The 17537-nt window shown below is 35.1% G+C and overlaps 1 protein-coding gene across 6 annotated transcripts in view; it reads right to left on the bottom strand.

Annotated features, from left to right (window-relative positions):
- Positions 1–17537, bottom strand: part of SGCE (sarcoglycan, epsilon) — a 71575-nt gene that overhangs the window by 18865 nt on the left and 35173 nt on the right. For all 6 annotated transcript variants that reach the window (XM_011955090.1, XM_011955089.1, XM_011955086.1 and 3 more), the window contains one exon: positions 14726–14924. In XM_011955090.1, coding sequence (XP_011810480.1) covers positions 14726–14924 — 199 coding nt within the window. The remainder of the gene's footprint in view (positions 1–14725; positions 14925–17537) is intronic.

The raw sequence follows: 17537 nt of genomic DNA on the forward strand, positions 1-17537 counted from the left end.
TCATTCAATATAAACATGCATCATATTCTGATTATTTAGTAATTACTATATTTAGTAGACTACTTACATTAAAAAATTATCCTTAAGGTAAATTAGTTAGAAAATAACCCCACTACTACAATAATAAATAACTAAGTAATACATTTCACTTAATTTTCTTATAATAAAACTCTTAAATTACATCCCTGGAAGTATGGAGCCTTGGGTAGACATCGCTATTTTACCTACCAGTTCAGTCCGTTTTTCTGCTACACAAGCCCCTATATGCTTGGTCTCTCATCAGAAGGCCTTGCAATCTTTTATCTAAGACATTAATATAAGAGTAAAACTATTGTTTGGTAAACACAAAGAGGCAAACAAAATCTATTTTGTTAGTGTGGGGGAGTTATGGGGAAAGACCTCTACTTAATTGAAAAGATTTCACAACAGAAAATAGTGACAATAATATTTAAATAATCTTGGAGCAGCTTGAGAAGATAGAAATCTCATTGGCCTTTCAAAAGGAAAGAGAAAACCAGGAAAATACTCCCAAGTAAATACTATTCCTTTTCATAATGACAATGCTAAGAAAAAAAATGACAATGTAAAATGAAATAAAACCATCAAAATTCCAGCTGCCTTCTTTGCAGAAGTTGACTAACTGATCCTAAAATTTCTAAGGAAGTTCATAGCACCCAGAACAGCCATACATACACACACACACATTTTGATAAGGAAAAACAAATTTGGAAAACTCACAATTCCCAATTTGAAAATTTACTCAGCGCTACAGTAAGCAAGTCATCTGGTATGGGCATAGGGACAGACATACAGATCAATGGAATAGAACTAAGAATCCAGAAATAAACTCTCATATTTAATAAACTGATCATTATCACAGGTACCTAGACAATTCAAAAAGGAAAGAATAGCTGTTATAACTAATGGTGGTGGAAAAACTGGATATCCACGTAGTAACCTGTCCTACCTAAAAAGGCAGATGAGAAGCGTATGGGAAACTCATGGTCCTGAGGCACAGGCTCACTAAAAGATTGAGAACGAATCATAGAATTACAGAATTCTTCCCCTCCCACAACACCTGACCACCATATTACTAAAGGTCTACTTATAGTCAAATTCTTTTTACTCCATACATTAGTCTGGCTATCAAGAAAAAATTATAAAACATACTAAACAGCAAAAAAACACAGTTTGAAAAGACTGAACAAGCATCAAACCAGACGAGATGGCAGAGATGTTGAAATTATCAGAACAGAAATTTAAAACAACCATGACTAATATGCAGAGGGCTCTAATGAATAAAGTGAAACTACTTTGCAAGAAATGTTAAAATAACTTCTTTTGAGAGATGGAAAATGATATAGGTCAGAAACTGAGATCTACATAAAGAAAAGTAGAGCATCAGAGAAGGAATAAGTGAAGATAAAACCTTTTATTTTTCTTAATTGATCTAATAGATGATTTGTTTAAAATAATATCTACAATCTATTCACCCATGTATCCATAAATGTATATATCTCTATGTTTATATACACATATATAAGCAAAATAAATGACAGCAATGATACAAGAGAGATGAGGGAGAGACAGGGATTATTTTGTTATCATAAGATACCTGCAATACCTAGGAAGTATTATAGTGTTATTTGAAAGTGAACTTGGATTGGTTTTATATGTATATTGCAAACTCTAAGACAATCACTGAAAGAAAGTTTAAAAAATACAACTGATAGGTTAAAAAAGGAGAGAAAACAATCATAAAAATTGCTCAATGAAAACTATAAAAAGTGGGAAAAGAGTGGACGACAAAAATAGAAACAAAAAACAAAGGCAACAAACAGAAAGCAGTAACAAATATGGTAATTTTATTTTATTTTGTTTTGTTATTTTATTTTTGAGGCAGAGTCTCGCCCTGTCACCCAGGCTGGAGCGCAGATCTTGGCTCACTGCAACTTCCGCCTCCTGGGTTCAAGCAATTCTCCTGCCTCGGCCTCCCAAGTAGCTGGGACTACAGGTGCCCACCACCACACCCAGCTAATTTTTGTATTTTCGGTAGAGATGGGTTTTTACCATGTTGGCTAGGCTGGTCTCAAACTCCTGACCTCAGGTGATCTGCCTGCCTCTGCCTCCCAAAGTGCTGGGATTACAGGCATGAGCTACCATGGCTTGCCTCAATAATCACTTTAATCATCCATGGTCTAAATCTAAATACCCCCATGAAAAGATAGAGACTGTCAGAGTGGATTGAAAAACAAGATCCAACTATACTCTGTTTACAAAAAAATACCTACTTTAAATATGAAGACACATATACATTAAAAGTAAATGAGTGCAAAAAGATATACTATGCTGACAATAACTCTAAAAAGCAGGAGGAGCTATATTAATTTCAGACAGAGCCAACCTCATAGCAAGGAAACTTATCAGAGACAAAGAAAGGCATTACATAATGATAAAGAGGTCAATTCTTTAAGAACATAAATCACTCCTTAATGTGTATGTGCCTAATAACAGTGCATCAAAATACATGAGGCAAGAGCTGATAGAAGTGCAAAGAGAAACAGATGAATCCACTATTATAGTTGGACATTTCAACATCTCTCTATCAGAAATGGACACAACCAGCAGGCAGAAAATTGGTAAAGACATAGTGAAATTCAGTATCATCATTAGTCGACAGGTTTTAATAGACACTTAGAGACTACTTCATCCAAAAATAGCAGAATACACATTCTTCTTAAGTTCACTTGAAACATTTAACAACATTCCAGACCATACAAAATTAACAGATTTAAAAGAATGGAAATCATATACTGTCTGCTCTCAGATCACAGTAGAATTAAACTGGAACTCAATACCAAAAGATAACTGAAAAATCCCAAACTACTAGGAGACTAAGCAACATCCTTCAAAAATAGCACATGGATTAAAGGAGAAATCTTGGATGAAACCTGAAAATATTCTGAATTAAATAAAAATGAAACCATAACTTATCAAAATGTTTACAATTCAGCAAAAGCAATACTTAGAAGGAAATTCATAGCATTGAATGCATACATTAGAAAAGAAGAAAGATCTAAAATCAATAATTGAAACCTCCCCCTCAGGAAACTAGAAAAAGAAGAACAAGTCAAATCCAAAGTAAGCAGAAGAAAAAAATAATAATAAAAATCAGATAATCTGCACAGGGCCTATATGTAGTAAAGAAATTGAATCAATAATTAATAATCTCCTAAAAAAGAAAGCATCAGGTACAGATGGGTTCACTGTTGAATTCTACCAGACATTTAAAGGAGAAATTATGCCAACTCTCTACAATATTTCTCAGAAGACAAAAGCCAAAAGAATGCTTCCTATCTCATTCTATGAAACCAAAATTACCTTAATACTAAAACCAGAAAACAACATTACATGAAAAGAAACTACACACCATACCAGCATCTCTCATAAACACAGGTGCAAAAATCCTCAACAAAATATTAGCAAATCAGATTCAACAATGTATAAAAGGAATTATACACAATGATCAATTGGGACTTTCCCCAGTTATGCAAGGCTAGTTCAACATCCAAAAATCAGTTAATATCACATCAACAGGCTAAAGAAGAAAAATCACATGACATCATCAACAGATGCAGGAAATGCATTTGACAAAATCCAATGGCAATTTGTGAAAAAAAAAAAATTCTTAGTAAACTAGGAATAGAGAGGGATTTCCTCAATTTGATACCTACAGCTAACATTACTCTAAATGATGAGAAACTTGAAGTTTTCCCACTAGCATCAGGAAAAAGTTAAGAATGTTGCCTCTCATCACTGTTTTTTAACATCATACTGGAAGTCCTAACTAATGTAATAAAAAATACAAAGTATACAGATTTGAAAAGATCAAATACTATCTTTGTTTGCAGATGATATGATTCAAAAGAATTGATTAAAAACTCCTAAAACTAGTAAGTGATTACAGCAAGGTTGCAGGAATCAGTGAAAACCTTCCAAAACAGAAAGCATCAAAATACATGAGGCAAGAGCTGATACAGCTGATAGTAAGATTAATATGCTAAAGTCAATCACTTTCCTATATACCAGCATGAACAGGTAGAACTTGAAATTAAAAACACAGGCCGAGTGTGGTGGCTAACACCTGTAATCCAGCACTTTTGGAGGCTGAGGCAGGTGGATAACCTGAGGTCAGAAGTTTGAGACCAGCCTGGCCAACGTGGCAAAACCATCTCTACTAAAAATACAAAAATTAGCTGGGCGTGGTGGCACATGCCTGTAGTCCCAGCTTCTCAGGAGGTTGAGCCAGGGGTTGAATCCGGAAGGCAGAGGTTGCAGTGAGCCGAGATTGTGCCACTGCACTCCAGCCTAGGCGCAGAGTACCCTCCAAAATAAAATACTTAAATATAAATATGTCTAATAAAATAGGTACAAGATCTGTATGAGGAAAACTACAAAACTGATTAAAGAAATCAAAGAAGAACTAAATAAATGGAGAGATATTCCATGTTTATGGATAGGAAGACTAAATATTGTCCTTATGCCAGTTCTTTCCAAATTAATTATAGATTCAATGTAATCTCAGTCATAATCTCAGCAAGTTATTTTGCAGATATTAACAAACTTATTCTAAAGTTTATATGGAGAAACAGAAGACCCAGAATAGCCAAAACAATATTGAAGGAGAAGAACAAATTTTAAGGACTGACACTACCCAACATCAAGATTTACTATAAAGCTACAGCAATCAAGACAGTGTAGTATTGGGAAACAACTGACCAAACAGATCAATGGAACAGAATACACATTTAGAAATAGACCCATATAAATCTATTCAAGTAATCTGTGGTAAAGGAGCAAAGGCAATACAATGGAGGAAAGATAGTCTTTCGAATAAATGGTGTTGAAAAAACTAGACTTATACATGTAAAAAATGAATCTAGATGCATACGCCCTTCACAAAAATTAACTCAAAATTCATCACAGATCTACATGCAAAATGCAAAACTATGAAACTCCTAGAAGATAATAGAGGAGAAAATCGAGATGACCTTGGATTTGATGATGACTTTTTAGTTACAACACCAAAGGCACAATCCATGAAAGAAAGAACTGATGAGATGGACTTAATTAAAATTAAAAATTTCTCTTCTGCAAAAGACACTGCCAGTAATACAAAAAGCCACAGACTAGAAGGAAATATTTGCAAAATGCGTATCTGATAAAGGACTGTTATTCAAAAAATACTTACAACAAAACAACAAACAATCCAATTAAAAATGGGCCAGAGGCCTGATGCAGTGGCTCAAGTCTGTAATCTCAGCACTTTTGGAGGCCAAGGTGGGCAGATCACTTGAGGCCAGGAGTTTGAGACCAGCCTCAGCAACATGGCGAAACCCCATCTCTACTGAAAATACAAAAATTATCTGTGTTTGGTGGCGTGCTCCTATAGTCCCAGCTACTTGGGAAGCTGAGGCATGAGAATCACTTGAACCTAGGAGGCGGAGGCTTTAGTGAGCCAAGATCACAACCCTGCACTCCAGCCTGGGCGATACAGTAAGACTCTGTCTCAACAACAACAACAACAACAAAAAGCCAGAGACCTTAACAGACGCCTCACCATAGAAGATACACTCGTGGTAAATATGCACATGAAAAGATGCTCCACTTCACATGTCATCACGGAAAGACAAATGAAAACAGTGAGATATGCAACACACAGATCGGCCAAAATCCAGAACAGTGGCAATATCAAATGCTGGCAAGGATGTGAAGCAACAACAACTTTTATTCATTGCTGGTGGGAATGCAAGATAGTGTAGCCAATTTGGAAGACAGCTTGGCAGTTTCTTACAAAATAACATACTTTTACCATATGATCCAGCTATCACTCTCCCTATATTTACCCAAAGGAGTTAAAAACTTACTTCCACACAGAAGCCTGCACATGGATATCTATAGCAGCTTTGTTCATGACTGCCAAAATGTGGGGGCAACCAAGATGTCCTCCAGTAGGTGAATGACAATTAAACTGTGGTACATCCAGAAAATGGAATATTATTCAGTGCTAAAAAGGAATAAGCTATCTAGCCATGAAATGGTATGGAAGAAACTTAAAAGCATATTACTAAGTGAAATAAGCCAATATGGAAAGGCTACAGACTATATGATTCCAATTATATGACATTCTGGAAGAAAAACCACTATAAAGACAGTAAAAACATCAATGATTGCCAGAAGTCAGGGGGAAGGAGGGATGAACAGGTGGAACATAGATGACTTTTAGAGCAGTGAAACTACTCTGTATGATACTATAATGGTGGAAACATGTCATTATACATTTGTCCAAACCCACAGAATGTAAACCACCAAGAGTGACACCTAATGTAAGGAAGGGACTTTGGGTGATAGTGATTTGTCAATGTAGGTTCATCATTTGTAACAAATATACCACTCTGGTGGGGGATGTTGATAATGGGGGAGGCGATGCAAAAGTAATCTCTGCACCTTATGCTTAATTTTCCTATAAACCTAAAAATTCTCTAAAAAATAGTATACACACAAAAAATTCAAAGACTTTAAGAGCTAAAACTATTACACTCTGAGAGGAAAACAGGCATAAATATGACCTTGGATTAGGCAGTGATTTTTAAAATATGACACCAAAAGCTCCAGCAGTAACAGAAAAAAAAAATAGATAAATTGAACTCTATCAAAATAAAAAAGTTCTGTGCTTCAAAGAACACCATTAAGAAAAGTGAAGACAATCCATGAAATAGGAGAAAATATCTGCAAATCATATACTTAATAAAGGACTTGTATATAGAACATATAAAAGACTCTTTCAACTTGATGAAAAGATGAATAATTCAACTAAAAATGGCAAAGGATATGAATAGACCTGTTTCCAAAAATGATATCTAGATATCTAATACACATATGAAGAGATGTGCAGCATCACTGGCCATCAGCAAAATAGAAATCAAAACCACAATGAGATACCACTTCACTTTCACTAGGATGGCTATAATCAAAAAGATAGATAATAGCTAGTGCTGGTGAAGATGTGGAACAGTTGGAACTCTCCTATTTTGCTGATGGAAATGTAAAATATATCTGCTTTGGAAAACAGTCTGGCAATTCTTCCAAATGTTAAATACAGAGTTACCATATGACCCAGCAACTCGATTCCTAGGGATATACTTACTTAAGAAAAGTGAAAATATATGTCTACACAAAGACTTGTACATGAATGTTCACAATGACATCATTCATAATAGTCAACAAGTGAAAACAACCCAAATGCTCATCAGCTTATAAATGGATAAACAAAAGGTGGCATATCCATAAAACAGAATATTACTCCATGATGAAAAATGAAATACTAATTTATTCTACAACATAGATGAAACTTGAAAATGTTATACAAAGTGAAAGAAGCCAGTCACAGAAGACCACGTATTATATAATTCCATTTATACAAAATGTCCAGAATAGGCACTTTATAGAGACAGCAAGTACCTTAGTGGCTGCCTAGGGGTGGGGGTGGTGGTGACTGCTAATGGGTACAAGGGTGGGTGTTGGGATAATAACAACTTTCTAAAATTGGTTATAATAATGATTGCATGACTTTGTGAATTTACTAAAAATCACGATTTAAAATTGTACATTTTAGATAGGTGCATTGTATGATATGTGAATTATATCTCAATAAAGCTGTTATTTTTAAAAAATGAAATAAAAGTACAGCACAAAAGTTCCAAGCTATGTAAATGTAAATATGAAGTCACGACCAAGCCTGAGATGACAACTGTGTTCGGGAGTATGTTCACACAAATTCATTTGCTCTTCACATCAAATTTGTATTAGGATTTAAGACTAATTTGAAAGATTATTTTTTAAAAAACCTATTGTACCTTTGGGAAACAAATAGTAAATAATTGACTAAAATTAAAGATCAAATTAAAAATTCAGAACAAAAGTAGATATGAGAAACCATTGGTATTTAGATGATCAGTGGATATAAACATATTCAATTTAAAACAAGTTATTACTTTGAAGCCTTGCATACATTCAGTTTCTATCCTCTTAATAACTACCAAGCCAACACCGTATTTTTCCTTGGTAATTGTGAAATATATTTGTAAGGACAGAGATAAAATGAATTTTTCTTACAACTGTTAATGGCCCTCTTGCTTAGACAAGACATTGATTTGTATTTGCAATTAGTAAGATTTTTAATTAATTCCTTTCAAGGTAACATGAATGGGCATAAGAGATTTTCATGCTTTGAAATGTTTCTTTCCTTAAATTATAAAAGCAATATAAAAACATTACAGAAAACCTGAGGTATAAAAACAAAACTCATTTATATTGCCAAGAGAACTATTTTCATTTTCCAATGTATTTTGCAGAATATGTTTCAAATGCATATATTTTAATCTATTGCAATAATCTCTAAAATATAATTGTGTGTCCTGCTTTTTCACTTACTACATCATAAGCATATTCCACATTGTAATCTTTGTAATTATAGTTTTATGGCAATATAATTTTTTAAGTACATATGATTTATTTCACAATTATTTCAGAGTTGGACAACTAAGTTGCGTCCAATTTTTTGAAGTTATAAATAATATTACAAAGACTATTGCTGCATATTCTTTAATGTGACTATCCTAAAAGAGAGGTTCTAGAAGTGGAAACATTTTTATGACAGTTGACACATATTGCCAAATTACTTTCATCTCTACTTGGATGATCCATAAGCTTTTCAACTTAATATGTTCCAAACTGAGCTCATCATTACCCCACCCCACCTCCACCTGTTCCTCCTTCTGTCTTCTCTCTCGGTGATTGACATCCCCAAATGCTCAAGTCATGAACTCAAGCACCATCTCTTTGACTCCTCTCTTTCTCTCCACATATTCAATCCATCATCAGTCTCTGACATTTACCCTGAAATAACTCTCATACACACCTGTCCACTTTGTTTTGTCCCACTGCTAGAACTATAGTTGTAGTCACCATCACCTTCCAAAGGGAGTGAAGGAACAGCCCCTTAATAGTGCTCCTTGAACCCAGTCTTTGCCACTGTCCTCAAGTAGCCTATTGGCTAAATGAATGCATGAATGGAAAGCATTATACCAGTTTAAAAACAAATGGAACACAAATGTCATGTTCAACAGCAGTAGATATTGGATTTGTCTCATTAAGTCTTTCTAAAAAGTATATTTATGGCTTCTTTTATAGAATCACTAAGTTTGAACATGCTAGCTTTTTAAAATATGTAATTTTGTCTGAGTCCATGTGTAATAATAACTATGCTACACATGCTAAAATTATGTTTTTTGTAATCTGTTGTTTTCCTTTCACCCAGTTTTTGATATGTCAAAATTTTAAATTTGTATGGAGTAAAATGAGAATGATCTTTACTTTTATGACCCTACCACATGTTTTCAAAATTTCAAATATGTATAAACAGATGAGACAGGAGGCTATTATCAAGTATAAGACTCTCAATGAATGCTAACAAAATCTGGTACTTCAAAATATTAGAGACTGGAGTACACTGGATAGAGTTATTTCTTGTGAAGAATTTTTTTCTTCCAATTTGAACAATTCAATTTCTCTTCTTTGAGGTAAAATGCATTTATTGAGGCCTTTAGATTTATAATGTGAAGAAACAAGTAATGGTAAATAATTTAAGTCAAAAATCCACCTTTTACAGCAATAACCAAATAAATGGATCCAATGATTGTATTTTTTCCTAATTGTCCAATTAATGAACACACTTTGTTATTTTATGTATATAGAAGATAAAAGACAGTTTAGAGAAGAATATGTCCATATATGTTACATGTTGCCTGGGAAATGTTGAGCTCTCAAAAGCAGCAGCACCAAACTTCCTGCCTTTTCCTCCACCCCACTTCTTTATAATGTACATATCTGCAATTAATCAATAAAATTAAGATGAAAAATAAAGAATGAAAGATGTATGAGATTATAGCAAAACACATATAATAAAATAAACAAGTGAAAAAGTCACCAGAAATTAGGAAAATATTGAAAACTCGACAGGACTAATAATTATCTTGCAAGCCAGAGCACTGCATTTGGCACTGAATTTTCTTGTACCCAAATTGAAATTAAAAAAAAAAAAACACAGGAAATGTCACAGTTCTCATCATTAGAGAGAGGAAAGCATGACTATTCCTTAGAGACCTAAATGTTTTATTGGCACTGAATTCTAAGAATTTTTTCATGTGTTCATGTTCCTCTTGTTCATGTATCCTCTGGCAGGGGAAAATGGATGCTATTAGGTCCCCTAAAATCCCAGCACCTATATCCACACAGCATTTCCTCCATTCAATCTTCCCTATTCTACAATTGCGATCTCTCTAAAACAAAAACTTTAGTATCAACCATTTTCTGCACAGGTCCTAATGCTTCAGGGTGAAATCCAAATAACTTTTCCCAGAAGACAAGGTCTCACATGATCTGGTCTTTGCCCCTTCTGGATCTTTCTCCATTTCCACACTAAGTAGATTTCTGAATCCACTATGCTCTCTCCCACCTAAGGGACTTGCCCAAGCCTTTACCCCTGCATAGCATTCCTGTTTCTCATTTTCTCAGCACGCTAATTTGTACTTATATTTTCAACTCAGTCAGCCTTCAGTTCCTCTATAAACCTTTTCCAGGTGTAGAACTGTAATGAGAGAGGAGCCCTCTCTGTGATGCCTCAATTGTGGTACTTAAAACACTGATTTTAATTATCTGATTATTTGCCTACTCCCTAGTAGACTGCAAGCCTAGATTGTGTTTTTAAAATCGCTCTACTCCAAAGACTAATAAAATATTATCCCATTTAAAAAATACTGAATAAACCTTAAACTATGAAAGAAAAAATGATAGAATTCAGAAGAGTAGATACTAAACATATAGTTGCATTGACTTCATTTGTTTTTTGATATAAAAATTGATACAGGTTTCCAATTTTATATTAAAGGCATTTGCAAATATTTCTATATCACCACTATTCCATAAAAGAAAGGATATTTGAACCAAAATTATAGGAGGGACATCATTTAAGAATAAAGGGCAATTCGGCCAGGCACGGTGGCTCATGCCTGTAATCCGAGCACTCTGGGAGTCCGAGGCAGGTAGATCACATGGTCAGGAGTTCCAGACCAGCCTGGCCAACATGGTGAAACTCCATCTCTACTAAAAATATAAAAATTAGCCAGGCACAGTGGCAGGAGCCTGTAATCTCAGCTACTCAGGAGGCTGAGATAGGAGAATCACTTGAACCCAGGAGGCAGAGGTTCCAGTGAGTCAAGATCCCACCACTGCATTGTAGCCCACATGACAAAAAAAAAAGAAAAAAAGGATAAAGGGCAATTCTGTAAGTTACAATAAATAGAGACAATTTCAGAACCCTACTGAAATTGGCCCAGGATCATGACTTTCCATCAGACCAATATTGGGCAGCCATTGATTTCCATTCTTTTCCTCAAGTACAACTTCTCACTGAGGCCTCTGACGTACAGCAAAAAGCAGACAATCAGCCGGAGTACTTTGTGAGATGGTCTAGAGAATAAACTAGGATTCTCTGTTGCTGACTGAAACTGGATCCACATGCTTTGGTAACCAGAGGAAATAGTGGTAGGTTTGACAATCTCTTAGGAAAAGTGAGTATATTCTTTAATCCTCACACCCCATCATTCCCTTCATAGCCACCATTTACACTACATCACTCGCCTGTGGTTGGCAGCCACGATATGCCTGGAATGAAATACGAACCTGCTCTTCTTCCCCCAGCTTTATCCCAGGCTAAATACATCCATGAGGCCTTAGCCTCTAGCTCAGCATCAGGAGCAAAAGTAGCACCAAGATCATGCCCAGAGACAGCACAGTTGCCTTGGGGTTATGGGTCTGGCAAGGGAAAATGAATCTTTTCAGAGGGCTCAGCCTTCCTTTGCAGGAGCTTATTCACTTTGAAGTAAATCTTTATAATCATTTTCTGTTTGATGTAGGAGAAGTTTGAAAGCTGTCAGTGAGTTCTGCCAGATTAAAAAAAAATGCTCATCAAGAAGGATGAGGAGCTGAGATGCTGCAGGTTGGGCTCTTGGGGACTGACATTTAATTACACTTTAGGCAGTAGAAGGGTAGTAGATTTACCCTGAGTGTCTACTACTGAGGGCTACTCTTGGTCATCTGCTGTTTAACTGACTATACATATCAAATATGAAAAAATTTGCACGTAGTAATTGTGGCTGACATGTGTAATAGGAAATAATTTCATGGAGATCTTTTTCTTAAATCTGGGACTAAGACTTATGCTAAGTATTACACAGAATACATTTATTAGGTGCTTAATTAATACTTCTGAAGGGTATGAATATATTTTTAAACAAAAATTTTTTAAAAGGATATAATTCCTTTGCTAGCTCTGACCCTATTTCTTGATCTTTTCAATATTTCATTTTTAAAGGATTTACAGCCCCTGATATTTTCAAAAGAAAATACAAAGGCAGAAAGTATATTAAGTGAATTAAAAATCATAATATACACGGGTAAAAAGGAAAGACAGTACTAGTTAAGCATTGGATTTTTCTTTTTTTTCTAAATTTAAGGCAACAGGGCTAAAAAACTGTTTCTATTATCATGATGTTATATAACAACTCAAGAAAACATGCAAAATCATTTGCAGCAACAAACTTTTCTTTTTGAATTAGAACTCAAGTAGGATTTTATTTTATGAGTGTTTGTATACGGACACTGGAGTAATAGAGTTGACACTGTGTATACAATTTATAGAAATGCTATTTTAAAAGACTCCATATGAATATTTTGTAAAGGTTAAGGCTTAACATTAAATTAAAACTCATGGAAAGCATTTCAAGTTGGGAAGGGATCTGAGACAAGAGTCCAAATAAATGCCACGGGACTGATTCTCTCAAATATCTGACAGCATGTGCCACCCTCTAGCAGGTGTTGGGGGTCAGTCAGTTAGTGATTGAATTCTCAAACAAGTACTGTAGGACAAAAATTCTGTTCTTAATATAGAGTCACATGCTCAGGCCCAGCCCTAGGCTCAAAGAATCAGTCTCTAGGGGGAACAAAGGCCAGGAACCTATCTATATTTTTAGTAATGTTCTATTGGCAATTTTCAGGCTAGACATAGTTGGAAAGCAGTGCTTTAGGTCACAGGTTGGTTTAGGGAGTTGCTTGGTTCAATTTAGTTTAGTTCAGGCTCTAAAAGTACCTCGACAGGTGGGACCTGCACTACTAACTGGAGAAAAAGTGAGACCAGAATAAAGCACCACAATGAAAAACTCTACCAATGCCTTGTTTTTGTGCTCTTTCCTCCAACACTATTTGGTCATTGTTTTAACAATTGTGGAACACATTACCTTAAGAAAAGTGTTTTAAAACCTCCATATTTGGAGAATGCCTTCAGGGAAGATAGCCCCATTCATATCATTCTATGGTTCTGCTTTAATTACTTTATAGGAAAGAGAACCATGTTGTAACTATGAAGTAAAAATTTAAGCTCTAGAATTATGTTTTCATATAGAAAGCCAATCAGCACATAGACAAGAGATAAAGCAACCATTTTCCTCAAAGGACTTCTATGTATGCTTGACTGACTTCAAAATCCATTGCTATAAAATAGAAGATAAAACTGAATTCTGAAATTTTCAGGTTGGACTTTACAGCTCACTGCTTTTCCCCATCTGCCTTCTACCTGCTCCCACAGACCGCATCCATGTGTACATAGTTCTCCTTTAAAGCTATACTTAAATTTAATTCTTACTAATCCACATATTCTAGCTAATTCTAGATATCACCTGTATAAAAGTGTTTCCAGGATTATGGGTGAAGGAGAAGTTGAAAGGGGAATATGCTATGCAAAATATGATTTATTCCACAGACTATACTTTTATAGGATTGAGGGAGGAAAAGCAAATCTGCCTCAACCTACAGATTAAAAATTAAAGATCGAAGTTTGTCTTGATAATAACTTTACCCAGGCAGGATTGTTTCTTGACCTCCACAAGGTCAGAAGTCATGCTTTCTATCTGCACGGCTGGAGAATTGACAAATATCTTTCAAATGCATTATCTCACTTAATCTTTATAACAATTCTGAGGGAGAACATCCGTTCCCCACAGGAACAGATGAGGAAGTTGAGGCACAGAGGAGTTCAGGGTTTGCCCAGTGTCACCCAGCTTGTGAGTGACAAGGTCAGGCTTTAGGCCTTTGTGTCACAGGAATGGGTTTCAAATCCACCCCAGCTATCAGTCACCGACACATGGTGGAAAGAATGTTAAAGACGAAGAAATAGTTTCCTAGAATAAAGTTACAGCAGTCTGCGCATCCTTCTGCAGCTAATAACTGGGGCGTCAATTTCCTTTGAAATTCATGGCCCTAAATAATCAGCTTCTTTATGGAAGGTACAAAAGACTTAGTGCTGTAATTTATGATGCTGACCCTCATCTACAATTAGATTTCACAGACCAGGAACTTGAGATATAAAAAACCATTAACACGATATCTTTGTCAATATAGAAAATTACTAGTATGTTCATATCTTTACAATATCTATTTCTTATTAAAAAGAAAAATGCAATAGACCATCTTCCATCTATAATAAGTTTGATAAGATCACCATATTTAAAAAATCTATATTTAAGGCAATGAGATATAAAGGTCTGCTTACCCCTCCTTCAGGTCATTAATGGGAAGTGGCACCCTGCCACCCCTGTCTAGGGCTGATGTGATGTTTATGGCATTCAGGCGCTCTGGCTGCCACACATTTTTCACTGCCCCAAGAAAGTCTCCAAGAACCTCACTGGCCAACATTTCTTCTACATTCATATTCTTAATGAAGAATTCTGCTTGATATGGCAACGGGAAGTCTAATTTTGGTGAAAAAGGGCATGCATATCTTTAATGAAGTAGTCTTTTAAAAAGGAAACAAAAGAACAATTTGCGATTTGTTGAGTTCTGTCATAATCCTGGCAGCAGGAAGCAATATTAATACTGACTTTAAAGGCTTTCTGTATAACAGAGGATGTATCTAAAAACATAACCGACACTAGAAACAGAACTTTATCTACAATATAATAAAATCCAAGGCTCACCAGAGACTCATCAGGGCAATTTATAATCATAGGATTTGGCAAAACAACTAAGAAAAGATAAATCTGCATTTTAAATTTATAATATTACTCATCTTTTGGAAGCATGCTAAAATATTAGTTTTTCTGAAATAAAAATCAATTATATGTCTAACAGGAATTCTAAAAACCAGAATAATTCCACAGTTTTTAATCACACTATAATTAAATATTCTAGAAAAATTATAAAGTTCTCATGGAACATTGTTGGAGATTTGGTGTTTTTTCCTCCATAATGTGCCATCAAAATTTCTCTCTAAATATTTCATGATTCACATATTAAAACAACCCCATGTCAAACTCAGCCTTTCGATAAAAGAAACTGTAAATATATATAAAGATAATTTGTTACTCAAATGCTACTCTTCAATTACAAATCATCATTCTCTATATTATAATTGTTCTCTTATGATAAATAATAGCTTTCTGTTTATTTAATAATATTTCTGTAAGAATAAAGGTTAATTTTTAAAATGTATTTACTATGAGGCAGGCCAAGCTAGGGGACTTAGGTGAATTAGAACATTTAATTCTCACAAGAGGGTGAGTAGCTGTTTGTATTTTTCATTATACTTTCCTATGAGAAAGCTTATTTTCAGAGAGGTCCAGAAGCTTATTTCATAATGTGAACTTACCTCATATGATTTTTATCTATGCTAAAAGAGACTGCATATATAAGGTGCTCAGCAGAGCTCCCAACACATAGTAGGAGCCTATAAAATATTAGATGTTAGCTTAATTATAATAATATGAAAAGGTTGATTATCTGAATTTGTACTTTAAGAGGACAAGAAAATGCTTCTAGGTGCTACACAGACTTAAAGTCCCCAGTAGTAATTACACTATGTATATCCTCTCATTTATGTCAATAAAATTCATGTATCTGTAAGATATTCCACTTTTATTTAATGAACAACAAATAAAAATTACATTAAGTACCTGAAATCTTGGTTAACTTATTTCTTATGAAGCATCCTATTAAAGGACATTTGATGCCTGAGATGAAGTCAGAGAAGAAACTATGGCTTCAGAATTTTCAAGAGTTTTCTAGAGTTTGGTCATCACTTTTTAAAGATTTAGTTTTTCAAAGCCCTAATCATACAAAGTTCTTTGCTTATCTCCTATATTGTCACTTGTTCTGCTTACAATTTTGTTAGATTTGCTTAATGTATAGCCCATCTGTAATCTAAAATATATTTCTTCTCATTTACGCAAATAAATTTCCTGTTTTATACAGATAAATAGCTTAATCATGCTACATTTATCTGCATACCTAGAAATAGTCATGCAGAAATGTGTTATGAAAAAGTTTCTTGGCAATAAATAATAAAATATTTATAAATAATATCAAATACAGCTTTTGAATATGCCAGAAGTCTAAAATCTATTAATTTCACTCAATGTTTTTACATCCAGTTTTCTTAAAAAGTATCTAAAACTTTTTTCTTATGATCAGTGCTACTTTTTGGAGAATTATTATCTGGCTTTTCCTGTTCCATGTGATCCCGCTTCATGGCTCCTTTTCTGAGACCTGCTGCAAAGCCTGTGGTTGCCACCACACCCCTCAGAGGCTCTGAGCTGGGCAGCTGCCTGCTATCTACCCATCCAAGAGCTGCTGCCAGGCCTCCCAGAGATGAGTCACAGCAGCTTTCTAACTCTGGGGAAATCCCATGCCTGCTATATTTGGAAATCACAGAGGCCAAGAGAACAGTAGGCCAACAGATTGGTGGCAGGCTTCTGAGGCACTAAACCCAATTTAGAGAATCACTTTATGTACTCTCCTTGAGCTTCATGCTGTGTGAGTCTACATGACTAATTTCCCATTAGGTCTCTCAGAACAGGAGACAGCTGGGCAGGGAGTTGGACAGAGCATGATTACCCTGATATACAACTTTTGTTATTTCTTTTCCTAAATCTAATCTGGGATAAATAACATGAGTGTAGGCCATGCTCAAAGATGTACATCCCACTGCACATATACATTTCTTTCTAGACCAGCAAGGACAAATGCATGGACTTTAATGCATGTGGTTCAAATAGGTTTGGGCCACTAACCCTACATAAAGAGCAAAGGAACAAGCACTGCCTGGAGTAATGGTGGAGGCTTCTAAAACCTGTGTACTACTCCTTCTCACTAGCACACCTTCCAAACCCCTTATTTAGACAAAGAGCCCTGCTGCCAATTTTCAATCCTACAGTTGTCTAGCAGTCTTCCATTAGTATCTACTTGACCATGGGTCCCCATATGTCAACAACAACATCTATTGAGATGCCTTGAGTAATCTGTATCTACAGCACTGAGACTAGATTTGAGAAGGAAGAAGTTCAAATTATAGACCAAGCTTTCAGTTT

The sequence above is a fragment of the Colobus angolensis genome, unplaced genomic scaffold (assembly GCF_000951035.1).
Source record: "Colobus angolensis palliatus isolate OR3802 unplaced genomic scaffold, Cang.pa_1.0 Scaffold394, whole genome shotgun sequence".
Taxonomy (NCBI): domain Eukaryota; kingdom Metazoa; phylum Chordata; class Mammalia; order Primates; family Cercopithecidae; genus Colobus; species Colobus angolensis.